At 59.6% G+C, this 26074-nt stretch overlaps 2 protein-coding genes and 1 long non-coding RNA gene across 3 annotated transcripts; all 3 read left to right on the forward strand.

Annotated features, from left to right (window-relative positions):
• The first annotated feature begins 214 nt into the window (after positions 1–214).
• Positions 215–8877, forward strand: Slc6a13 (solute carrier family 6 member 13). Its single transcript, XM_090325298.1, has 9 exons — positions 215–348; positions 4515–4618; positions 5489–5613; positions 6109–6221; positions 6501–6638; positions 7002–7104; positions 7293–7393; positions 8101–8271; positions 8447–8877. Exons 1-9 carry the CDS (start codon positions 247–249, stop codon positions 8567–8569), a joined length of 1080 nt encoding a protein of 359 aa, XP_090181424.1. The 5' UTR covers positions 215–246; the 3' UTR covers positions 8570–8877.
• A 2784-nt stretch (positions 8878–11661) lies between these two features.
• Positions 11662–14330, forward strand: LOC150041949 (uncharacterized). Its single transcript, XR_016533679.1, has 3 exons — positions 11662–12129; positions 12383–12520; positions 14265–14330. It is a non-coding gene; the product is annotated as an uncharacterized LOC150041949 (long non-coding RNA).
• Positions 14331–15748: 1418 nt separating this feature from the next.
• On the forward strand, positions 15749–25754 carry LOC150041950 (sodium- and chloride-dependent betaine transporter). Its single transcript, XM_090325271.1, has 14 exons — positions 15749–15975; positions 17079–17213; positions 18390–18530; positions 18922–19000; positions 19468–19600; positions 20432–20566; positions 21060–21163; positions 21341–21465; positions 23366–23478; positions 23558–23695; positions 24082–24184; positions 24262–24362; positions 24569–24739; positions 25566–25754. The coding sequence occupies exons 1-14, from the start codon at positions 15756–15758 to the stop codon at positions 25674–25676; spliced, it is 1809 nt and encodes a 602-aa protein (XP_090181397.1). The 5' UTR covers positions 15749–15755; the 3' UTR covers positions 25677–25754.
• The last annotated feature ends 320 nt before the right edge of the window (positions 25755–26074 follow it).

Consider the following 26074-nt stretch of genomic DNA (forward strand, 5'->3'; position numbering starts at 1 on the left):
TGGACAGTGGTGCCTCAGCTCCAGTCAGTTCCTCTACAAGACTTATTCCACAAGGCAGCAAGTATTTTAAGCTGGCAGGAGGCGACATTGTGGCCGGGGGACGGTCGGGGACAGCTGCAGGGCTCAGGAGGCAGCGAGCTCCGTGCCTGGCCGGGGCTGGCCTCCGCTGCCCTCCTCCTCACCTCTGGGCCTTGCCTCCCCCCTCCTCGCCAGGTGGTGTACTTCACGGCCACGTTTCCTTACCTCATGCTGGTGGTTCTGTTAATTCGAGGGGTGACACTCCCTGGGGCCGCACAAGGAATTCAGTTTTACCTGTACCCCAATCTCACACGGCTGTGGGATCCCCAGGTAAGACGCCCCAGCGGCAGGGACCCCCCTCTTGGCTCTGCAGGATGCTGAGCCCCGGGCTCCCTGCCTCCCTGCCCTTTCCCAGGCGTCTGTGGTGGGAATGGCGGAAGGGCCCCCCTCCCGCGGGTGTTTGTGGTCATGAGGTGTCTAACGCAGTTCTTTCTCGGCCCACAGCTGCCAGGCAACCCAGGGGGTCTGGTGACATTTCTCAAGAACTAGAAATAAGTCACTGAATGCCTTTACCTTGGTCCCTTTGCTCCCCCCTCCCATCCCCATCCCCCCTGCCCTCCCCATACCAGCTGGGCTGGTGTTGAGTTTCCTGTCTCCTCTGCCCTCTCCCACCCTTCCTGGCCATCCTCACTCTCCCTCCCCAGGGGCAGCTTCCTTAGGGCCCCAGCGGGGGAGGAGGGTGTGTGAAGCCAGGCCTGGGGCACAAGGCCTGAGCAGGGGCCCCTGCTACATTGGCTTCTGGTCTCCTCTTGGGCAGCCATTGTGAAAGCTGGCAAAGCCAGCTGGGAGGCAGGGTAACCTCTCCCCACACAACCATCTTGCCCACATGTACCCTGCCTCTGCCTGCGTGGCTCGGAGGAGGTGGGGACACAAGGGACTTGTTCCAGGTGCTGTGTGCCGCGCAGGGCCTTACAACCCCGAAAGACAGCCAGGCACTCACGGGCTCTGAGATTGCCAGGAGGGCAGGGAGGGAGGAGGGAGCCTGAAGTGATCCCGCCCCAGGCCCAGCCGAGCCAGGCAGAGTCAACTCAGCCTCCAGTGAGGTCTCCCGGGGGCAGCCATGGCCCGCACAGAGCAGAGGAACCGCGTCCAGTGGGCCGCGAGGTTCTCCCTTCCCATGTGCCAAGCACCGGGGACACGGCCGGCTGTGGCCAGCCTGCGGGGCCAGACAGCAGGACTGGGGTCACTGCAGCCGAAGGACCCCAGAGATCCTTCCGCCCGCTCTGGAAGGGGCATCTTCATTCCATAAGTGAGGAGCCCTTTGGCTTATGGGACCAGGGGGCTGAGATGGCTGTGGGAGGGCCTGCGGGAGAGCCAGGGGGAAGCTGAAAGAGTAAGAGGAGGAGGAGGAGGAGGAGGGGGGAGGGAGAGGATCCAGGATTTGAGGCTTTGGCATCACCAGCTATTCATAAGTGACAGCCACTGGGGTCTTACTTGTCAAATCCCTAGCACTGCTCCAAGGTTTGCATGCAGGATTTCTGCTAACGGGCACAGCAAACCCATGAGCCGGCCTCATTTTACCCATAAAGACATAGAGGCCTAGAAGAACTGGGCATGGGGGTGCGTACCTGTAATTCCCCCAGGATGGTCATAAGTTCAAAAGCCAGCCCAGACGAAGGCAGGCCATGTGATCTGCTCTGGAGGCAGAGGGCAGAAGGATTGCAATTCAAGGCCTTCCCCGGGAAGGGGGGAAAGTCGGGTTCAAATGAAAAGGGGCAGGCGGGGGGGGGGATCAGGAGGAAGAGGAGGAGATATACAGGCTTAGAGCTTTAAGAATTTCTTGTCTTGAAGACAAATTCCCCGTCTTACCCCTCCACCCCCGCCCCGTGTTTCCCTCCCAGTCCATTCACTCGGCATCTATCACGTGAGGTGCAGTGTCCAGTAAGCTTCTAACGCCAGCTGGACCAGGCGGCCTCTAATGCTGGGTGTTCGGAAGGACGGGAGATTCTGTGTTTGGGTTACTGCCCGAGTAGGGTGCATTCCGGGCACCATTCTCCCAACTACCCGCCTAGCCCTTACCAGCTGCAGGCTGCACAGCCAGCCTGCCTTCTGCCTGTCCTGGGGCCGCGGGAAGGAGCTCTTTCTCGGGGCAGCCAGGCCCCGGTCCCCTGCTGGACTGTGAACTAAGCTGCAGCTGCAAGGCTGGGCGCCCTGCCAGAGCCCCAATTGAATGTAGCTGGCACTCCCTGGGAAGTGTGAGAGATCCAACTGGCATTTGCCAGGTACTTGAGAAAGGTGCTAAGACCAAAGGCTTCTGTCTCCACCGAGCTCGGAGGCTGGCAGGTCTCTGCCGGGCTCGTCCTGCGTTGGGCCGGTTGCTACCTGGCTTGGGTGGCAGGGTCCCAGCCTTGGCATATGCCGTGACTTTTCTCTCCTGGGCAGTTTGGTAGATGGGCAGGAGGTTGGTAGGGTGTCTGGGGAGCCATGCCGAATTAGAAAGAGGGAGACAGAGCGGACCCGACATGGCGGATAATTTGTCGCCGCCATTGTTTTTACTTTAGCAGGGTACATTGCGATCGAGGTTGGCTCATTATTCCCGCGGGGGAAGCTTGGAAGTGTGGTCTGCCCGGCCTTGACTGGGAACTTGACCTGATTTCACCTTCCCACAAACCCTGACTCAGCAGCGAGCCCCATTTTACAGATGCTTAGAAAACGGAGAGGACTTGTCAGGACCCCAAACCAGCGAATCACAGAGTGTGGGCTCTACCTGTTCGGTCCTCTGGAGTCTTCTGTGTTGTCCTCCATGACGGATCTTTCCCAAAGCCTATTGTGCATTGTTGGCAAGGTCTTTGAATTCTTATTTTGATGATCATGGAGCTTGAGCACTGTCCCTGAGCTTTTTCCACTCAAGGCTTTGAGCCACAGTGCCACTTCTCGTTTTCTCATGCTTGGTTCTCATGCACTTTCCTACCCTGGCTGGCTTTGAACCAGGGTCTCAGCCTTCTGAGTGGTTCGGATGGCAGGCGTGAGCTCCCAGCAGCTAACTGACTTATTTGCAGTTTGAAGAGCTGCTTTTGCTTACCCTGGAGCGTGGACCGGGGCGCTCCTCTCTTTACTTATGTCAGGCAATTCGCATGCCTGGCTTGATTTGTTATCCTACCCCCTTTTTCTGGTGAGAAAAGGGAAGTTCAGTGACTTGCCAGCCAGCCATGAAGGCAGAACTTGGGGCCCGGGAGCTCTTTCATCATCCCATGCCATTGCCTGACGCAAAGGTGGAAACGAGCCTTTTGGGTCATCGAAAGCTCTTTTCTGTCCTTGTTTTTGCCTTGGCCAGCCTTCTCCTTCAGCCCAAACCCCTTCTCAGTTTTGTTCTGGAATCTGGGGCTTCTGGATGAGCCGGGAGGGGTGGCCTGTGGTATGGAGCAGGGGGGGGGGGGGGACGTCTTCTCCTCCATCTTCCTCCGCCTCCTTCTGACCCCATTCTGTCCCCATCACAGCAGGCTTGTTGAGCCACAGCTGTTGAGAGTTCTGGGTCTGCCAAGCTCCCAGTGGGGGAGAGGGGGCGTCACATGGGACCCCCTGAGCTCTGAACTCTGGTCCTCCTGCAGGGGTCCTCTGTTCTCTCCCCTGGCTTCCCGCTGGAGGAGGTGAGCCAGCCAAGTCTCGGTTTACTTCCCAAGCCTCAGGCCTCAAATCCTGCTCACCCCGGGGCAGAGGCCTCAGGCTGGGGGACCACTGCCAGGGTGGACCTACCTGGGCACACCTCAGAGAGCAGGGCACAGAGCTGGACTCTCTCTCTCACACACACCAGCTCCCCCAGACCCGTCCCCGGGCCTACAGAAGTGGGAGTAGAGCGAGAGGGGGCTCTCGCGTGGGTTTTCCCCCCAGCCAGCTTAGCACCCCCCTCTGCCCCCCACCACGCCCTGCTGGGTGGAGACACTTCGGTAGGGCTGACACAGGGAGAGGTAAGGGTGAAGGCTTGGGGGGGAGGGGGAGGAGGAAAGGGGGTGCAGGATGGACTGTGTGTGGATTAGCAGCCTGTTTTTGGGGGGGCTCAGGGTCTGGCCCCTTCAGCTAGGAGCCCAGGACGCCTGCGTGGCCCCATCTTGGAGGCTCTTTCTCTTCAGGATGTTATTCTAGCTGTGCACGCATGAGTTCACCAGCCAGCTGAGATAATAAGGGGAGCCCGGGCTCCGCGATGTGGGGGGACAGAGCTCCACGTTCAAGCTGGCCCTGACATCAAAGCCCCCCCCACCCCGATCACACCGCCGTGACACCTGGTACCGAAAAACAAAGCGGTGGGGCGGGGGGCAGAGCCCAGGCCTATGTCCACGAGCAGACACTGGACCCCGCGGGAGCCTGGATCCAGCCCTTCTGCGCTCTTTCCTTTGAAGTCTTCGTTCCTCTTCCATCCAGGGCCCTGGGTTGAAGAACGCTGAGTTAAATCTCCCCCCCCCCCTCACCAGCGTGACTCCACCTTCCTCCTCCCCTTGCAGGTGTGGATGGATGCGGGCACACAGATCTTCTTCTCCTTTGCCCTCTGTCTCGGGTGTCTGACGGCCCTGGGCAGCTACAACAAGTACCACAATAACTGCTACAGGTGACTGACGGCCTGGCCTGCGTCTCTCTAGGCTGAGCTGGGGCCCGCCCCACCCTGCCACCTCCTCTTCCAGCACCCAGAGTCACCGGGAGGTTAGGGGGATGGGCTAACCAGCGGGATTGTTGCATCGGGGGTGGTGAGTGGCTGGAAAACCACCCCCCAAGGTGGTTTTCCATCCATGCTGGATGACTTCACAGGCAGCCGAGATAGCTCAGCCCCGGGCCACAGGCCTTTCCTCACTTTCCCCAGGGCGTTGCCTGGCTCGTGCTCAGGGAACCGGAGCCAGCTCCATTCGTGTTGTGGTGGTTATTGTGTGTGGTGGCCGCTGTTGGAGTACATTTCTCACTTGGTAGCCCAGGCTAGCCTTGAACTCTGGATCCTTCTTGCTGGGACTCTGGGTGTTGGGACCCCAGCCTGGGCCGATTTTAATTTTAGTTGGTGGAGGGGAGGGAAGGGGGAAAAGGCCTGCTGTACATTTGCACAAATCAAATGTCCATGTCTACGAATTATTTACCGTCTGGAAGTCTCCTTATCGGTGGCAGACGAGCCTGGAAAGGTCCTCAGAAGTGGGGGGCTGTGTCAGCTCGGGAAGTTTACATTAGTCTTTTCCTCCCATTAATCCCTGGAGAATCTAGTCCCTGACGGAGCTGAGGGGCCCGGGGTGGGGGCGGAAGTAGGGGCAGAGATGGCACTCTGAGCTCCCTGAGCTCTCCCAGGGAGTCCACAGGTTCGGAACCCCCCTACGCCTCCAGATTTGGAGCAGTCGATTCAGAAGGTCCAGGACCCTTCTAAAACCCCAGCAAAGAGGCTGTGCTCCCCCCGCCCCGGGGAGCCCGAGTCTTGAGCAGCCCCCTCTCTGATTCTCCGCAGGGACTGTATCGCCCTCTGCTTCCTCAACAGCGGTACCAGCTTTGTGGCTGGCTTTGCCATCTTCTCCATCCTGGGCTTCATGTCTCAGGAGCAAGGCGTGCCCATTTCCGAAGTGGCCGAGTCAGGTGAGAGCTGTGCAGTGACAGATCAGGGTCAAAGGGGATTCTCCGGGGTGGCACGGGGAAAGCTTCCCATTTGGGAGAGTTTAGGATCATGCCACTGGTAAAGTCAGGGCACATGCCCCCAAACCTCCACAGAAACCCCAGACGTTTTGGATAAGGGACAGTTGTGGACTGGACCTGTGTCTCAAAGGAAGTTGGCCCAGGCTGGTCTGTTCTCAGCAGGCCCTGCCACTTCCTCAGGGCCCAGGGCCCTGGAGCAGCCTCACGGATTCATTCAGTGGGTGGTGGCACCTTGGGACTTCAGGGACGTGTCGACGTCCGGGTGGCTTGTCCCGGTGGTGGTGTGTGAGGGTCCCTGGAGTAGAATTCCTTCCAGCTCTGGGATTCCGTGGCTCGTCCCGTGAGACCCGGGGGGCGGGGGTCGCAGAGGCCAGAAATCGGCTCAGGCCCTGGGTTGTGTTCCTCGCTCTTCCCCACCCCCGTCCCCCCTCCCCCTAGGCCCTGGCCTGGCTTTCATCGCCTACCCCCGGGCTGTGGTGATGCTGCCTTTTTCGCCTCTGTGGTCCTGTTGCTTCTTCTTCATGGTGGTTCTCCTGGGACTAGATAGCCAGGTATCAGGAGGGGGTCAGACAGGGCCCCAGGGAGAGGCTGGGGACAGGAGGGGGAGCAGAAGAAACCAGGTGGGAGCCTAATGTCCTGAGAAGCCTTACATAGCTGGGGACTGAGAACTCATCTGAAAGGCGACATCCCTCTGCGGAGCCCAGAGGCGCCTTCCGGAGGCTGGAGGAGGGAGGCCGGCCGGGAGACAGAGGAAGCTGGGCTGGACAGGAGCCGGCCAGCGGGGCCTTGAGGCAAGTCTCCTCTCTCGGATCCTTTTGCTGTCTCGTCAGTTTGTGGGTTTGGAAAGCCTGGTGACGGGGGTGGTGGACCTGTACCCCAGAATATTCCGCAAGAAGAATCGGCGGGAGCTCCTTATCCTGGCTGTGGCTGTCTTCTCTTTTCTGGTGGGACTGGTGATGGTCACGGAGGTGAGTGGGCAGCCCTGGGACCCCAAGGAAGAGGGGAGTCAAGCTCGCCTGTGCCCACCAGCCCGGGAAGAGTATGGAGGAAAAAACCACAGCCTAGGAAGGATGAGAACCCATGGTTTCCTAGGCAGAGAGAGGGAGCCTGGGGCCAGGGGCATTCTGTGTGAGGTGCCAGGGTTGTGGACCAACCACACGTCCTGTCAGATCCCAGAATAATAATAAAGAGAAGCCACTGTCGAGCTGTGTGCGTTCACGACCGCCCTCCAGCATGGCCCATGACAACTCAGCTCCATGCCCCAAAGTTTGTGAGGCTGAGGGCCCCGGGGCCACCCCTTTGCCCGTTTGCTCCTTGTCACCCCCGTGCAGGGCGGCATGTACGTCTTCCAGCTCTTTGACTACTACGCAGCCAGCGGCATGTGCCTCCTGTTCGTGGCCGTCTTTGAGTCCCTCACCGTGGCCTGGGTTTACGGTGAGCGGCTTTCACCCCTGGATCCAGACCCGAGTTCTCTCCTCCCCACCCCGCTTCCAGCACCGGAGACACTGGCTTCCTTGGCTGTTCCTGTCTGTGTGCACCCACCCACCCCCGTCCCCCCACATTCCCTGCTTCAGACGCCAACGAAGGGCCTTTTCTCCCCTGCCCTCTGCTCTTCCTGGCAGGAGCCGGGCGCTTTTATGACAACATCAAAGATATGATTGGGTATAAGCCATGGCCACCGATCAAATACTGCTGGCTCTTTTTCACCCCAGCTGTGTGCATGGTAAGGACCCCCCCCCCACTCCAGGGGTACAGCCAGATTCTCAGGAAGCAGGAGTTGGAGTCACAGTTTTTCATCCATGGGAACTGACCCCCCCCCAATCTCAAGTCTACCTCAGATTGCCAGGAAAAGGGGGGCCTGCAGCCCCTATCTTCCCGCTCCGTGGATGGGGAGCTGGCTCACGCTTGTCATGCGAGCTAGTCAGGAGGCTGGGATCTGAGGACGGAGGTTCAAAGCCAGCCTAGGCAGGAAAGTCTGTGAGACTTCTTTCCCACGAACCAGCAAAAACTGGAAGTGGAGTTGTGGCTCAGAGACAATGCCCAGGCCCGGACTTCAAGCCTTAGGACACACACACACACACACACACACACACGTAAAATAACTTGCAACTGGCACGCTGCAGAGCCAGGACTCACACTCAGAGTCCCCAGACCCTGGTCTGATTCAGGCTGAACATTTATTGCTCCTGTCAACCATTCCCAAGCCTCACTGGGGTGCAGGGTAGAAGTAAAGGGGACCCATCGCCCTGTCCCGAGGGGCTGAGGGGCCCTGGGGTGACGGGGCACCTGTCACGGACGTGCAGAAGGGCACGCGGTGGGCGTGGGGTTTGAACGGGGCGCGAACCCCAGCAGGCAGCCGAGGGGTGGGGGCCGGGTTTGCAGAGCCTGGCGTCCACCCCTCAAACCCGTTCCTTCCACCCCCCACCCCAGGCCACCTTCTTGTTTTCCCTGATCAAGTACACGCCGCTGACCTACAACAACAAATACACGTACCCCTGGTGGGGTGACTTCTTGGGATGGCTGCTGGCCTTATCATCCATGGTCTGCATCCCCGCCTGCAGCCTCTACAGGCTCAGCACCCTCAAGGGGCCCCTCCGAGAGGTGAGGAGGGGAGGGGGGAGAGGGAGGGAGGGAAGGAGGGAGGGAGGGCGGCAGGCCCAGAGGGGTCTGCAGGAATGCTCTCTGCCACAAGGCAGGTGCCTGTGTCCCCAGGACCAGTAAGGCCTCCCCGCGGGGGGGACCGACAAGGTGACAGCCACCTCCACTGTCCTTGCAGAGAATCCGCCAGCTGCTGTGCCCAGCTGCGGACCTGCCCCAGCAGACCCCGGCTGGCCCCCCCACGCCTGAGACACCCACAACATCTCTTCTCAGACTCACAGAACTGGAGTCTCACTGCTAGGGAGCCAGGCCCTCCCGTGGCTGTGCCACGACTTAACCTGGCCCGGGGCTGGGGGCGGGGGCGGGGGACAATGACATCAGAGACCGTGGCAGCTCTCTGTGCTCTCTCTACCCCCCTCACCTGGGGCAGATAGGACAAAAGTGTGTGTGTGGGGGGTATCTTCCCACCCACCTTCTGAGCTGAAGGGATCTCCCACCTCAACCCCCCCACCCCAGCTCCAGACGTGGCCCCAACAGTGACACGCCGGCCTCTGCCCCCGTGAGGGCCTGCGGGGCCACCCTGCCATTAAACCCGTCTTCTTCCCATCACCGCCGCTTGCAGTCCTGCCTGGTTTCTGCCCTCTGCCTCACGCCCGGGCTGCCTCCCCACTCACAGAGGTGCCCCATGGAGGAGGCTCCCCCCAGCAGACAGTGTAGACCGGGAGGAGGGGGCCACACCACGCCTGGCATGTCCCCTACCATTCTTCTTCCTCCTTCTCCTCCCAGAAGGGAGATGGAGGGAGAGGTGCAAGACACACCCGGGTCCTGGCCGTGCAGAGGAGAGGGGTAAGGAGCCACTGGCTTCTCCCCCAGCTGTGGCTGTGCCCCCCCAAGGTCAGGACATAGGAGGGCTGCCAGCCTTGCCCGCACAGACCCCAGGTAGGTCTGGAGCAGGGAAGCCCAGCGCTGCCAAGAGAGGGGACCCTGCCCTCCCTGGGCTGTCTTCACCAGCTGCGGCCACCAGAGGGCAGAGCTCTGGGTACCAGAGCATCAGAACGCACGCCAGCTGCACGACGGGCGAGGGCAAGCTGGGGTGGGCCCGTCCCCGCCTGTCCTCAGCTGGCACGGAGTCTCCTGGGACTCGGAGCTGTCGTGGGGGGGGAGGGGAATGAGCCTGGGCTGTGCCCGGCTCATTCACCAGCTTCCAGAACTCAGGATGCCACATCTCCTGCCACCTGCGTTATCTGACTGTGTCCCCAGGGCGGCTGCTCTGTGGGGCTCCTCGGCCAAACCAGATGCCATTTCTTAACCTGCAGGGAATGCGATGAAAGACCAGAACCAAGAGTTCCTGTGAGGGCGCAGGAAGGGGCCTGATGGTTTGACTCAGGCGGCCTAGCAGACAGCTCTAGGGATGTCACCGCAAGAGCAAAGGCGTAAGACTGGGGAAGAGAGGTAGGCAGGTTGGGTTGGCGATGGAGATGGAGAAATGGCAGACGGTTGGATGAAAAAAGCAGCCATTTGTGCACGAGACATAGTGAACCGTTTGCGGTCCTAGGTCGTGCGCGTGGCTCGCTGCAGGTGTGTGGGTGCTCACCGGACTCGGTGTTGTTTTCCAGGTGGGAAGGAGAGCGTGCATGCCACCTGCACAGGTTGGTGGTAGGGGCTCAGGAGAGACCAGGGTGTGTGAGCTTGTCCAGTCTTGACCTGGGGCATGGGTGACTCTGACTGTCCGAGGCGGACAGGTGACAAATGTCGCTGGCGGGGGTCCAGGTTGAGAGCCACGGACCTCGGACGTGGCTTTGGCCATGGCGGAGAGGAAGGGCTGGAACAGAGAAAGGCTGGATCCCAGCGGTTCCAGAGGAAGAAAGCAGGAGACTGCATCTGTGAGAGCACAAAAGCAGGGGCTGAGAGCTGGGTTCCCAGAGCCTGAGCTCTGCCACCATGGTGGCAGGAGGTGCCCTGAGGCCACCAGGCCCCTCCTGGAGGCAGCAGATCTCGCACACAGACATGGCACCTGTGTGCCCCGTCCCTTGTCATCGTTAGACAAATGTGTACCAGCCAGGGACACTTATTTTGGCCCTCATGCCTGTTAGCAGGTGAACCCCTCTGGGCCTCCGTCTTCTCTTTTGAGGACTGAGAACAACACCTGTTCCGGGACAAGATCAGTGGAGACTGGCGGTGAGTTTAGGGAAAGCAATTCCTGTGGCACATTCAAGCAAGTCCCTCCAACTTAGCCCCCAACACGGGGACCCTGGGGGAGCCCAGAGGCCTCCTCTCGGTACCCACATCCCTAGGGATGGAAGGAGCCCTAAAATAGCTGTGAGCCTCATGGAGAACAGGAGTGCAAGCCAGAGAAGAGACCACCCTCCATCTGTCCCCGGGTTCCAGAACAGCGCCTTCTAGAAAAGGGACGGCTAGAATCATTTTTCTCCGGTGGCTTCTACCCATCCATCCATGTATCCATCCATGTATCCATAGAGCCATCCACCCATCCATCTCTTCATCCATCTTGTGTCCTCCACCCACCCCACATCAAGCACACGCTCTGAGACCACACCGTATTACCCGCTAGAGACAGAAACCCAAACGTGGGCAGTGAGGCTCCCGCCCTCTCCCCGTTCATGTGCTAGAAAGAGTATGCTACTCGAGTGCCAGCGTGGATCTGGGGGGGTGAAGAGCCCCAAGTTTGAATCTCAGCTCCGCCATTTACCAGCACCCATCTGTAAAAGTGGGGCTAACAATGCCTACGTTTCAAGGCCCATGTAAGTGAATCAAAAGAGACGACGCCTGCAGCCCTCTCTGAGAGGCAGCCGGTGCTGCGAAGACCCCGGGGTGTGACATCCTGGGGGTGGGCAGTGGCTCTTACTGCCGTGAGATCACCGGTTCATCGAATCAGCTTTCAGCTCTGTATAGAGCCAGCGCTGGCTGGCTTTACCCGGGTCCCCTCCCTTCCTGCGAAGGCACCCAGTCTGTAGTCTGACCACCTGGGGTCGAGGTGAGTTCTGGGAGATCGTGGGGTGGGGATGGATTTGACTAAGGGAGGGTTCGGGGTTAAAGGGATGAGGGAGGAGGTAGACTGGAATTATGATTTTGAGGGGGGTCGGGGGGGCCGATCAAGCCTGCACTCCCTAGAAGAGAATCAGTCAAGGTCTTTCCTTCTTGGGGAGTTACAATGAGCTGGGGTCCTCTCCTGGACTCCACTGGCCCCCAGGCCACAGGCACTAGGCTGGACCCTCAGGCGGTGGTCATTGCACTGAGTCGTGCCTGCTTTCCTTGGTGGGGAGCCCCGCGGGAGAGGCTGAGGCAGGGGGGTGCTTGATGGAAAATTACAGACCGCGACTCTGCCATTCGCACCCCTGCACTGCTGGGAAGCTCTGAGGAGATGAGAGGAAGCGTATGCAAGGGGAAATTTCCCATCTGCCCACCACTTCCCCTCCTCCCCGAAGCTGAGGAAGTATCCTGTGTGGCATGGAGGAGGGGGGACCCCTTGGCTTTTTTTCTTCCAGGGGGTCTCAACACCAAAATGCCTTCCTAGCAGCCATGCAGAGCCCCTGCGCTCTGCCTTTACAAGAGGGGAAACTGAGGCTCCGGCCCTCGGTGGTAGAAGAGGAGTGGGACGTGAGGGTGGGGTGCCTCCCGGGATAGGGAGCCCTGGGCAGTTTCTCTAGGAAAATCCCAGGAGAAGGCAGTGGCCGGGGAGTCCCTGGGCTCTGCCTGGAAGCCACAGAGGGCAGGTACTTGGTGGAAAAGTCCAGTATGTGATTCACCCTCCTCCCGTGCCCTCGCCAGGGAGGCCAGCCCCCCTTCACCAGGCTTCTCGAGTCCAGCCTGGACGTTGGTGGCCTCAGCTCTCCTGCTCTGGTAAGAAGCAGCCCTACCTGGCCTGAGAGGAGCTGGTTCTGAGGGTGGGAGAGGACAGAAGGGCCAAGGACGGAGGGAGGGGAGGTCAGGCTGGTGTGCCCTTCTCCTCTCTGAGGGAGCAGCTGGGCCCCTGTCACTGCCCCCGACAGGGCCCACAGGAAGAGGGCAGGTCAGGAAGGAGGGGGCTGGGGTGGCGTGGGGGACAGAAGCAGAGGATTTGACTTCCTGAGGTTGGATGTTGTAATCCCGGCAGACAGACGACAGACAGACAGACAGACACAGTGGCCCTCTGAAACACGTGGATGGGATTCTGCACGGCTGGGCGCGTGAGACCCTTCCTGAGCTCTGTCCCCAGAGCTCGAGGCCACTTCACAAGGACCCCGGAACGCAGGTGTGTGCAGCCCAGCCGACCTAGAGGACAGAGGTGAATGGGGACCCCCCCCCCCCCGCTCTCACTGCTGTCCCCCTGGGCTGAGACCCAGAAAGCAAACTTGATGGAGTTGTCTGTCGTGGGTATGGGGGGGACCCACAGGGAATGAACCCCCCTGAGTACTGGGGTTCCTCTAGAACAAGCCCACAGATGGGGGCCTGACCCAGATGGGTGAAAGAAGCGGGGAGAGGCCGAGAGCACCCCAGGAATGGACAGGAGCTGTGGGGACACAGGTGGGGGGGCTGCACACTCCCCTTCTGGGCCTGGGGAGCGGGGGGGGGGGGCGCAGACGCTGCCAGCCGGGGCGCAGAGAGGCTGGGTGTGTTTGTGTACTGGTAAAACGGGCCAGCGGCAGGGCTTGCTGCCCGCAGGCTGTGAGGTGGCTGGGCTTGGGTGCCCTGCACACAGGTATGTGGTGCAGAGGGACGTGACGGGCCTGGCACGGCACTGGTGTGAGTGCAGACGAGGGGTGTGGGCCTGTGGGCGGGAGCGGGAGCGGGGCAGGGCCATTCCTCTGGCTTGGGACAGAGGGCAGTGAGGAACGCTTTCTGAACATGCCAAGGCCACGCCGAGGGGGGCGGCGCGTGCCCAGCTCCCAGTTGCTTCTGAACTGCTGCTCCCTTCTACCCAGCTTGGCCAAGCCCAGGAGGGGGGCGGGCAGGAAGGGGGGCAGGAAGGGGGGAATCGCCTGCCCATCTGCTGCTGGGGTGGGGCCCGGAGTCATCTCTGCGGAATGGTTCTTAGCAAACTGTGATGAATCCACACCTCCCTCCGTCCTCCCTTCTCTCCTTCCCTCTGTCCTCCCTTCTTCCCTCCCTTTTTTTTTTCATCATGTAGTTCTGGCTACCTCGTGATCATCAAACCTGTGAGTCCTGGGGCTTGAACTCGGGGCCTGGGTTCTCTCTCTCTCAGCAGCTCTACTTCTAGGGGTTTTTTGGGGGTGGTTCACTGGAGATGAGAGTCTCACGGACTCACCTGCTCAGGCTGGCTTTACACCTCCATCCTCAGCTCTTAGCATGACAGCTGTGAGCCCCCCGGCCCCCACCCCCGGGTCTGCTGCCCTTTCAGCTTTTGAACAGAACCTAAAATGGAGAGATCTCTGTTCAGCGTACCTGGGGGCCTACTGTCCCTCCTGACATTTCTTTCCCGAGTCGAATTATTTAAGTCCCTCTTGCTGCAGTTTTAGCCTCTTTCCTCTTGTCTCATTCCCATTTCCCAACGTACCCATACGTTTTTATTCTTCCCAATAATCCTTAGGGGGGTATTTTTGGGTAAATAGTTTTAAATTGGGATTATCAAGGTGATGTACAGAGGTAAGTCGGGTAAAGAGTATACCCGATAATGCTTTGTTTATATATCTACAATAAACAAGTTATGTTCCAGTCTGTTCACCAATCCTTATCTCCTGTCTCTCTGCATCCCAAATCCTGGACCCACGCTGGATTCTGTGACTCACTCTTCTGTCTGGCTCGCCTCTGTCTTCTGCTTCATTCATTCCTCCCTTCATTCATTATTGCTTTTCCTGCCAGGTCCCCTACCCCAGGGTGAGGAACCCCAAAGAGCTGCACCTTGGTGATTTCCAGGCTTGGGGTTTGCCCTGACCCAGCTATCCTGTGTCTATTTCTTCTGGTCTTTTACGGTTCTCGGCATGATGCATCCCCTCTTCCGCTATCCCAGTTGAGCAAGGGCCCATTCTGTCTTCCAGGGAGACTTAAAGCTCAGGGAAGAGGTCGCACAGGACTAACACCCACCACTGCCACTTCCTGTCTTGGTAAGTTCACCCAGAACTTCAGAGCCTGTTTTACTGAGCATCTACTATGTGCCAGCTACCGAGGCCGTGACGTGATTTGGTGTCAGGCTCAGTGCTCGGTGTTTCTCCGACGTTAACCTTCTCGTATTCTTCTTGTGGTGTTTTTTGCATCTGTTTTTCTCAAGCTCCTTCATTTATGCTTCGATTTGACTGGCAGCTGGAGAGCCAATTCCTCAGGGGTCCCCCGTTGAGAACTGGCCCGTTCCCCCCCATTCTTCCCCAGGCGGTGGGGGTTTGCTGCCTCATCCCCTCCCCTCCCTTTCCCCGGGCTCCAGGCCCTGGACTTGCATCCAGCAGCTCTTTCCTTGTCCTCTGTTCCGGGCTGAGCTCTCCATAGATGCCTCCGTGTGGGTTCCGATACCAGAATTGTACCCGGCAGGCCATACTGTCCCCGCCTGAAATAACCTGCTCCCTCCCTCCCAGTCACCTTCAAAAATTTCCATAACCTCCAATCGCTCCTGCCCACGCCTTTCTCCCTCACTTGGGCTTGGGCTGTTGCCTGGGTTAAAGAGACCAACAAATAAACACAGACTCTTCCTTAATAATACTAATAATAGCAATAATAATAATAATAAAAAAAACTCCCCTGTGTTTCCCTAGAGCTTTGAAGGCGCACTCCATTTCCCCAGTGCCCCTCTGGGGGGAGGGGCGGGGGCGCCTCCCCCCCCACAGCTGGGCATCTCCCCCTGGCACTGCCCTAGGGAGACAGGCAGCAGGGCCTCAGGCCCACCACTTGTGAGCCGAATTGGGATTCCAGACGCAGCCTGGACACGAGACAGGCCCACGAGACAGACGGAAATAGCAGCCCCCCCACACCCTTTGACATCCGTCCTGACCCCAGCCCCCCCACACCCTTTGACATCCGTCCTGACCTCGGAGAATCTGGGCGGGGGGCTGGGGAGATGGTGGCTGCTCGGGTAGATCTAAAGGAGGCCTGAGCCCCAGGCCCGAGGCCCCGGGCTTGCTCTAAGTCTCAGCTCTTCCCAGCTGGTGGTGGGCATGTCATCTGGTCAGCAAATCCCACCAGGTCAGCTGTGATTCCTCAACAGGAAGGGGTCTCATGACCCCAGGAGCAGAGTGACACTTTAGGTGGAAATGGCAGAGTTTGAGAAAGAAAACGATATGGCAGGTCGGAGGCATGGTTCAGGTGGTAGAACACCAACCTGGCAAAGCATAAGTTCAAACACTGGTACCACCACCAAAAGAAGAGGAAGAGGAGAAGGAGGAGGAGGAGGAGGAGGAGGAGGAGGAGGAGGAGGAGGAGGAGGAGGGGCCATATGCTAACAGCAAAGACTGGGCAGAATGGAGGATTCACACACACCAGAGTTCACGAGTCCTTCCTTGTCCCCCAGCCTTGGCCTCTCTCGTCCCGCCCCCGTGCACTCCATGGAAATGGAGAGGAAAGTAGCAGTCCCCGAGGCTGGGTCTCCTCTGGTCTCCTGGGTCCCTGAAGAGGGAGAGACGAGGGACCGAAAAAGCCAAGAGCGGGTCAAGGACCGGGGCCAGTGGAACAACAAGATGGAGTTTGTGCTGTCCGTGGCCGGGGAGATCATTGGGCTTGGCAACGTCTGGAGGTTTCCTTACCTCTGCTACAAGAACGGGGGAGGTGAGTTCCCCTTGGGGAGGCATCTTAGAGCCCGCGCCCCTCATTCCGGGCTGCCGCAGAGCTAGAGGTGAGACTCCAGCTCTACCTCCAGCCTCGTTGTCTCCTCTAGGAATTGGGGCGGGGTTCCCCACCCCTCAGCCTTGTGGCTGGCTCGTAACTTCATTCTAACCTCTGTATTCCTCCTGCAGAATGTGTATTATACATATTAGATAATACTGTAAATATTATCAATATTAATATCCAGAAATAATCCCGGAAGGGAAAGAAGGAGAAAAAAACCCTTGGGTTTAGGGATTCTCCTGCACACTTTATTTAGTGACGTATGTATATATATGTATTTACTTGTGTATTTATTTATTTATGCCAGTCCCAGGGCCTGAACTCAGGGTCTGGGTGTTCTCGCTAGGCCTTTTTTTTTTTTTTTTGTTCAGGTTATATATATATATATTTTTGCTAGTCCTGGGCTTGAGCTCAGGGCCTGAGCACTGTCCTTGGACTTTCTCAAGGCTAGAACTCTACCACTTGAGCCTCAGCACCACTTCCGGCTTTTTCCATATATGTGGTACCGAGGAATCAAACCCGGGTCTTCGTGCATGCTAGGCAAGCACTTTAACCACTAGGCCAAACTCCCGGCCCCTCGCTAGGCCTTTTTGTGCTCAAAGCTAGGCACTCGACCACCTGAGCCACAGCACCACTTCTGCCTTTTTCTGGGTAGTTCTGTGGAGATAAGAATCTCTCAGACTTTCCTGCCCAGGCTGGTTTCAAACCACAGTCCTCAGATCTCAGCCTCCTGAGCAGCTAGGCTTAAAGGCCTGAGCCAGCAATGCCCAGCCAACACTTTCTATTTACCGTGACTGGCATCCACTTAGCTTCTTGCTCTGTGATTTGAAACCTGCGGTTATTATCATAAAGGGCCTAATGACGCCACAAAAATAGAAATGGGGTATCTTGGGTACCGTGTGTGCCAGGCAAGCCCTTCACCGCTCAACCAGGCCCTACATGCCTCGAGCACAAAAAGAGACACCGGGACAGTGCTCTGAAGGGCAAGAGACGAGCAGGCTGTGGCTCCTCTCTCCTTTCTCTCCCCTCCTCTCCTTCCCCAGGCGCCTTCTTCGTCCCCTACTTCATCTTCTTCTTCAGCTGTGGCATCCCCGTGTTCTTCCTGGAGGTGTCCCTGGGCCAGCACACCAGCCAAGGGAGTGTCACCGCCTGGAGGAAGATCTGTCCCCTCTTCCAGGGTGAGTCGTCCCGCCCCTTCCTGTGTAGCATCTGCCCGTCGTCATCCCGCCTCTTCCCGTGCAACATCTGCCCATCACTGCCCTGCCCCTTCCTGTGCAACATCTGCCCATCATCATCCCACCCCTTCCTGTGCAACATCTACCCATCACCGTCCCGCCCCTTCCTGTGCAACATCTGCCCATCGTCATCCCGCCCCTTCCCGTGCAACATCTGCCCATCATCATCCCGCCCCTTCCTGTGCAACATCTGCCCATCATCATCCCGCCCCTTCCTGTGCAACATCTGCCCATCATCATCCCGCCCCTTCCTGTGCAACATCTGCCCATCATCATCCCACCCCTTCCTGTGCAACATCTACCCATCACCGTCCCGCCCCTTCCTGTGCAACATCTGCCCATCGTCATCCCGCCCCTTCCCGTGCAACATCTGCCCATCATCATCCCGCCCCTTCCTGTGCAACATCTGCCCATCATCATCCCGCCCCTTCCTGTGCAACATCTGCCCATCACTGCCCCGCCCCTTCCCGTGCAACATCTGCCCTTTCGGCCCCTTCCTCACTCTCCCTCCACTGTGCTACCTGGATCACCAGGCTTCCTGGGGCCCCGTATGCATGGAAAACTGCACCAAAACCACAGAGAGCGGATGGTGTGTGGGGCCTGAAGGGGTCTCTGAGTCCCCGCAGGGCACACAGGCACCCAGACTGTTCCCAGACAGTCCCTGGCCCTTCTTGGTCCTTCCAGGGGACTAGCCCCCATCCAACTAGAGCCTCTAGAACTGGGCACAAAGAGGCCAGAAGGGGCAGGGAGAGGCAGGAGGGCCAGAGGCCGCGGTGGAGCCGAGCAGGTAGCCCACACCTCTAAGCCCAGCAGGCCAGCCAGCCCAGGCCAGCCCAGGCCCAAACAGAAGGACAGTGATTCTGAGGCTGGCTTGGGCCTCGTAATGAGACTCTGTCTCAAACAAACAAACCAAGGAGAGAGGGGAGGAGAGGGAGGAGAGCGAGGAGGGGAAGAAAGGGAGGGGAAAGGAGAAAGGAAATCCATGTCAGCAACAAAACCCCAGTGGCTCTTTGCCCAGAGCCCACGGCTGGCGGCTTTCACGCCGCCCCTGGTTGCGTTACCACTGACCTCTGACCTCTTGCACTGTGCTGCCCCTCGCCCCTCCCACCAATCCGGAAGGCATTGGCCTGGCGTCTGTGGTCATCGAGTCTTACCTGAACATTTACTACATCATCATCCTCGCCTGGGCCCTCTTCTACCTGTTCAGCTCCTTCACCTCCCAGCTGCCCTGGACCAGCTGCACCAACGCCTGGAATACAGGTAGATCCCCCCCCCCCGCCCTCACGTCACCAAGGTGCGGACCTCAGTGGTGGGGCCAGGCTCTCCCTGCAGAGGGCTAGCCTCACGACTTGTTCCTCCATGTAACATTTCCTAAGCACCTACTATGCGCCAAGCCTGGGTGCCAAGGAGTGGGACAAAGGGAGAGAAGGGGGGCAGGGGAAGGAGAGATGAGGGGAGGGACAGCAGTGGAGGGAGCTGGCCGCCTGGAGCGAGGGGCCCTCCGACGACGCCCAGCCCTGGCGCTCTGAGCAGAGGAACCCCGAAAGAAAGCTCCCGGGCCTAGGGATGGCAGAAGGCAAAGCGTGGGTCATGAGGCTGAGATCGGGGGATTTGGGGGTTGAGCTCTCCCCATCCCCCCCTGTGCCCGCAGAGCTCTGCGTGAACTTTCTGAACCACTCTGCAGCCACGTCCTCGGAGAACTTCACATCGCCCGTCATAGAGTTCTGGGAGTAGGTGACACCTGCCACCCCCCACCCCCCCCCCCCCCCCCGGCGCAGAGAACACCCGTGTGCCTCAGCTGTGCATGCTAGGATATCCGGGGCGCGAGTCTGAGACTCTGGACGCGCGTTCTTAGCCTTCACCCACAGCACTGAGAGATGAGGGAGCCCCCACACACCACAGAAGTGTGCAAGCCCCACACTCCCCCCCCCCCCGATCCTGCACGCCTCTACTCTGCGTGCCTCCCTCACCACCATCCACAAATCTCCGCCCCCTTTATCTCTCTGTACAACAGAGAAACCGAGATGAGTTAGAAAGACAGTGATGCCTGTACCCCCCCACCCCAGCCAGGGGCCCTGAAACCACAGGTGGGAGTGCAGGGGAGGGAGGAGCGGGGAGGAGGCCAGGGGACTGGGTGACCCCGGCCATGCTCCCTTGGGCCATTCACCTGGTTGTGTGCTGTTTCCCACCCCTCCAGGAGACGCGTGCTGGGCATCACCTCCGGCCTCCACCACCTGGGGGCGCTGCGCTGGGAGCTGGCGTTGTGTCTCCTGCTGGCCTGGGTCGTCTGCTACTTCTGCATCTGGAAGGGGATCAAGTCCACGGGCAAGGTGGGCTGTGCTCGGTGTCCCCAGAGCCAACGCCTGATGGTGGGGGACCCTCTGAGGGACCCCCTCCTCCAGTAGGATTCCCAGCCAAAGCAAAGCCAAGCGAAATCTCGTGGGTCTGTGTCCAGGCGGCCGGGGGGCGGCAGGTTAGATCTGTTGGGCCGGGTGACGGCTGTTCTGCCCCCTGGTTTCTCTCAGGTGTCTGTCACTGTGTGTGTGCGTGTGTGTGTGTGTGTGTGTGTGTGTGTGTGTGTGTGTGTGTGTGTGTGTGTTCTCAGGAGCCACACTCTAACCACTGCCTCCTGGACACGCCCTGGCCGAGTGGCCGAGCGTGGCTGTGGCACTGGGTACCAGGGTTCAGAACACCCTTAATCCCAGGAAAGAGCATCACCATCACCGTGTGGGGGCCTGGTCCCCTGCTCATCCCGGGCACCCCACAGGGGCCTGGGGAAGGGAAGGAGGGAGCCAGCCTGGATTGAGTATGCACACGCATGCTTGCGTATCTGCCGGTCCCGGGACTTGAACTCCAGGCCTGGGCGCCGTCCCTGAGCTTTCATTTATTTATTTTTTGCTGAAGGCCAGTGCTCTACTGCTTGATCCAAAGCTCTACTTTGGGCCTCTTCTGGTGAGGAATTAGAGACTTTCCTTCCCCGGGCTGGCTTTGAACCCAGCTCCTGAGAGCTCGGCAGCCTCCTGAGTAGCTAGGGTTTACAGGTACCAGGGCATCTGAAGCCAGAGCCCGGTGGTGCTGGCTGGGACGTGGGGAGACTGGGCCAGACCTGCCGGCTCTCTGGGGGACCCCACCAGGAGTGACCTTGGCACCCCGTTCCGCAGGTTGTCTATTTCACGGCTACTTTTCCTTACCTCATGCTGATCGTGCTGCTGGTGCGAGGTATCACTCTGCCCGGGGCCTCCCACGGCGTCCTCTACTACCTGAAGCCAGACCTGCTCCGCCTCAAGGACCCCCAGGTGGGCACCGGACCCAGGGGACCCTCGCCCTGTGCCCAGCTGTGCTTCTGCAAGCCTTCCCTTCACAAACAAGAGTCCAGAACGGAGCCAGGCCTGCTGGCTCCCGCCTGGAATCCTAGCGACTCAGGAGGCTGAGATCTGAGGATCAAGGTTCAAAGCCAGCCTGGGCAGGAAAGGACCTGAGACTCTGATCTCCAATGAACCACTAGAAAACGGGAAGTGGGGCTTGGCTCAAGGGGTAGAGCGGTAGGTAGCCTGGAGCTGAAGAGCTCAGGGACAGCGCCCAGGCCCAGAGTTCAAGCCCCACGACGGACTAAAAACAAAACAAATGTACTGGGGTTCCATTAAGGGCCAGGTGCTGCTGCAGTGATTGAGGATGGGACAGTGAGGGGGGACACAGCACTGAGGCAGGAGCACAGAGGGTGGACTGGCGAGTCTGGGCCCCGCCCGCTCCCTCCTGTCCCTCCTGCCACATCCTGGGGCTCTTGCGCAGGTGTGGATGGATGCGGGCACACAGATCTTCTTCTCCTTCGCCATCGGCCAAGGGTGTCTGACGGCCCTGGGAAGCTACAACAAGTACCACAACAACTGCTACAGGTGAGGGCGGCTCTCCCTGCCCGAGGGGGTGGGACGCCAGGGCCGGGGGCCGGGGTTGCGGGGGCCAAGACCCACCAACCTGCACCCAGGACGCTGCGGCTCCATTTCTCCCTCCTTCTTCCCTCTCCCACACCCCCCCTCCTCCTCTCCTCCCTCTCTTCCCCCCCTCCCCCACAGGGACTCCATCGCCCTCTGCTTCCTGAACAGCGCCACCAGCTTCATGGCAGGCTTTGTGGTCTTCTCCATCCTGGGTTTCATGTCCCAAGAACAAGGGGTGCCCATTTCCGAGGTGGCCGAGTCAGGTGAGTGACCTGCCTGCCTCGGGGAAGCAGCCCTCCTGCAGAGACCCTAGGAGGAACCGGAGCCAGGGAGATGGGACCCTTTCAGTGTCAGGGGCAGGCAGTGTGGGATACAAAGCAGGCGAGGGAGGGAGGGAGGGAGGGAGGGAGAGATTAACACTTACATGCATGTAGTGCATGTATTTATGAAGAACAGATGGGTGGATGGATGGATGGATGGATGGATGGGTAGATGGGTGGATGGATGGATGGATGGATGGATAAATGGATAGTAGATGGTTAGATGATGGATGGATAGATTGTTGGATGGATGGGTGGATGGGTGGGTGGATGGGTGGGTGGATGGGTGGATGGATGGATAGATGGGTGGTTGGGTGGATGGGTGGGTGAATGAGTAGGTGCATGGGTGGATGGATGGATAGATGGGTGAATGGGTGGGTGAATGAGTAGGTGGATGGGTGGATGGATAGATAGATGGGTGGTTGGGTGGATGGGTGGGTGAATGAGTAGATGGATGGGTGGGTGGATGGATGGATGGATGGATAGATGGGTGGTTGGGTGGATGGGTGGGTGAATGAGTAGATAGATGGGTAGATGGGTGGGTGGATGGGTGGATAGATGAATGAATGGATGGATGGGTGGATAGATGGGTGGATGAGTAGATGGATGGATGGATGGATTGGTGGATGGATGGATGGATGGATGGATGGATGGATGGATGGATGAGTGGATGGATGGATGGATGGACGGGTGGATGGGTGGGTGGACGGGTGGATGGGTGGGTGGATGGATGGATGAATGGATGGGTGAGTGGGTGGATGGGTGGGTGGGTGGATGGGTGGGTGGATGGATGGGTGGATGGATGAATGGATGGGTGAGTGGGTGGATGGGTGGGTAGGTGGATGGATGGATGGATGGATGGGTGGGTAGGTGGATGGATGGATGGGTGGGTGGATGGATGGATGGATGGGTGGGTGGGTGGGTGGATGGATGGATGGATGGGTGGGTGGGTGGGTGGATGGATGGGTGGGTGGGTGGGTGGGTGGATGGATGGATGGATGGATGAATGGATGGGTGAGTGGGTGGATGGGTGGGTGGGTGGATGGGTGGGTGGATGGATGGATGGATGGATGGATGGGTGGGTGGATGGGTAGGTGGGTGGATGGATAGATGGGTGGATGGGTGGGTGGATGGATGGATGGGTGGGTGGGTGGGTGGGTGGGTGGATGGATGGATGGATGGATGGATGGGTGGGTGGACGGGTGGATGGATGTATGTATGGATGGATGGGTGGATGGATGGATGGGTGGGTAGGTGGATGGATGGATGGATGGGTGGGTAGGTGGATGGATGGATGGGTGGGTGGATGGATGGATGGATGGGTGGGTGGGTGGGTGGATGGATGGATGGATGGGTGGATGGATTGATGGGTGGATGGATGGATGGGTGGGTGGGTGGGTGGGCGGATGGATGGGTGGGTGGGTGGGTGGGTGGGTGGGTGGGTGGGTGGATGGATGGATGGATGGATGGGTGGGTGGGTGTATGGATGGATGGGTGGGTGGGTGGGTGGATGGATGGATGGATGATGGATGGATGGATGGATTGATGGGTGATGGATGGGTGGGTGGGTGGATGGATGGATGGATGGATGGGTGGGTGGATGGATGGATGGGCAGGTGGGTGGATGGATGAATACGTATGTGCATGGATGATTTGGATGAATGAAGGGATGGAAGAATGGTGACTAACTTGCTGTCCAGGAAAGAGCTAAGGAATCAAAGGATTCACTGCATCGTCCTGAACCACCCCATGCCACACACACGCATGTGCCCCCAGAGGGCTGGGGGAGAGGAAGGGCTCCTCGGCGGTGCTCAAGCCCATGGCTGTGCCGTGTGCTTGGCAGGCCCCGGGCTGGCCTTCATCGCCTTTCCCAAGGCCATCACCATGATGCCCCTGTCCCAGCTGTGGTCCTGCCTCTTCTTCCTCATGCTCATTTTCCTGGGGCTGGACAGCCAGGTACAGCACCCCGGCCCGGCCCTCCCCGCCTCCCCCCGCCCCCCGTGGTGCACAGCGCCTCACCCGCCCCGGCCCACAGTTCGTGTGCATGGAATGCCTGGTGACTGCCTTCCTAGACATGTTTCCCGGGCAGCTGAGGCGGCGCGGCCGGCGCGAGCTCGTCATCCTGGCCATCGCCGTCCTGTGCTACCTCGTCGGGCTCCTGCTGGTCACCGAGGTGAGGGGGTCCGGGGGAGAAGGCCCTACGGATGGCCGTGGGGGGGGCGAGCCCGCCCCGTCTAGCCGGGATCAGTGCCGGGAACCAGGCTGGCGCCAGGCCGCCATGGCGGAGTTTCTGAGCACAGGGACCAGCAGAGGCTGGAGCTGACGTTGCTTTCCGGCCCCGAGAGGCTCCAGCCTGGGTCTAACGACCCCTGGGGTGCTGGTCCCGTGTCTCTAGCTGTCTCAGGTAGACGGCCTCGCTGGTCACCAAAGGAAGCTTGTGGCCATTTGTGCCTCACCTTTGCCCCCTGGGGGAGAGAGGACTGTGGCCGGGGACCCTCACCGCAGCAGTGCCCCCCCCCGCCTGGCCCTCACTGCCCCCCCCCCCGCTCCCCCTCCCAGGGCGGGATGTACATCTTCCAGCTGTTCGACTATTACGCGTGCAGCGGCATCTGCCTGCTCTTCCTCTCCGTGTTTGAAGTGATCTGCATTGGCTGGGTGTATGGTGAGTCCCCTCCCCCCACCCCAGGATGGGGGGCCGCACCCTCCTCTGCTCCTCATCCTCTGCCTCCCCCCCACCAGGGGCCGACCGTTTCTATGACAACGTGGAGGCCATGATCGGCTACCGACCGTGGCCCCTGGTGAAGATCTCCTGGCTCTTCCTGACGCCAGGACTCTGCCTGGTACGCAGCCCGGCCGCCTGCCCTTCCCCCGAGGACCCCAACCCCAGTTCCGCCTCTGCTCCTGCCCGCCAGCCTGGAGCCGCCCCGCCCCGCTCCGCCCCGCTCTGCCCCTCCTCACTCTCCCTCCCGGAGCCTGACTTGCCCTGGGCTGTGGCGGGGAGCAGCGGGGCGGGATGCCCTCATCCCCAGCTTCCTCCACCATCCAGGCCATCTTCCTCTTCTCCCTGAGCAAGTTTACGCCTCTGACCTACAACAACGTGTACGTGTACCCGCCCTGGGGCTACTGCATCGGCTGGCTGCTGGCTCTGTCCTCCATGGCCTGCGTCCCTCTCTTCGCCATTATCAACCTGCTGAGGGCCCAGGGTCCCTTCAGGAAGGTAAAGAGGCAGGCTGGGTGATGTCCTGCACACACACACACACACACACACACACACACACACACACACTCGTAGCTCAAGGCCAACCTGGGGGGCGATGGCACATGCCCTCCATGCCAGCTACAGAAGCGCGGTGGCGGGCGCAGTGTCTTACCCCCCCAGCACCCTGGCTTGGCAGCCCAGGCTGGTTGAGATATAAAATGAGACCCTACACGTGCCAGACAGACGCCGGTGGCTCCCGCCTGTCACCCTAGCGGCTCAGGCGGCTGAGGTCGGAGGATCGCGGTTCAGAGCCAGCCCAGGCAGGGAAGCCCCTGAGTCTCTGATCTCCAATGCACCACCAGAAAACAGGAAGTGGCGCTGTGGCTCAACGCGGTAGAGGGCCGGCCTTGAACAAAACAAAGGTCAAGGTCGGCGCCCAGGCCCCGAGTTCCAATCCCACAACTGTAAAAAACCAAAGGGGAATAAAAAAACCAAAAAGGTGGTGAGCATAGGGTCTGGCTGCTTAGATACCGTTAGATGTCCTGTCCCCATCTTTCCATCTGCTCACCGGCAAGCCTGCTGCCACCAGAGGGTCCCAAAAAGGTGGGTGTGGCTCCGGCCATCACCTCTGCAATTCTCCCTCTGGCCAGAGGGTGGTGGCCATGAACACTGCTCAGTAATGCCGGGCCAGGCCGGGACCTGGGGTGAGGAGTGGAGGAAGGGGTGAGGGCAGGTGCCTGAGGTTGTACAGGGGTCCCACCCTGGGCCCCAGAGCCCGGGCTCTGAGCTGAGAAGGAGAAGGACCAGCCGCCGCCCCTCACCCCCCCACTGCCTTCCTCTGCAGCGCCTCCGGCATCTGGTCACACCGGACCCCAGCCTGCCGCAGCACCCCCACTCGGAGGGGGGCGCAGCCAAGAAGGGACGTGTGGCTCAGGAAAAGGAGACCCACTTGTAGCCCTGGGAGACGGCCTCTGGAGACCCTGGGCACCCCGCCCGGGCCTCTCTGCACGTGGCGGCTCCGAACCACAGACCCGGCACCTGTCCTCACCTCTACACGTCTTCTCTTATGGGGGGGGGAGCGGTTGTGACATAATTACAATCTCGCGTGTTCTAACCCATCTCGCCCCCCAGCACAGCCGTACTCCCCCCCACCTTCCTTATCATGGTCAGATGTAAATTACCCACCCTCTCCCTCCTTCCCTCTCCCTGTCCCCTCTCCTCCTAATCCTTTAGTCAGAACTGTGTTCTATGTCTATCCAAATATATAATTATATACAAAGATATGTGTGCGTATATGTGTGTGTGTGTGCATGCGTGCGTGCGTGTGCGTGCGTGCGTGCGTGCGTGCATGTG

Source organism: Megascapheus bottae, chromosome 37, assembly GCF_031878675.1.
Source record: "Megascapheus bottae isolate mThoBot1 chromosome 37, mThoBot2.hap1, whole genome shotgun sequence".
Lineage (NCBI taxonomy): Eukaryota > Metazoa > Chordata > Mammalia > Rodentia > Geomyidae > Megascapheus > Megascapheus bottae.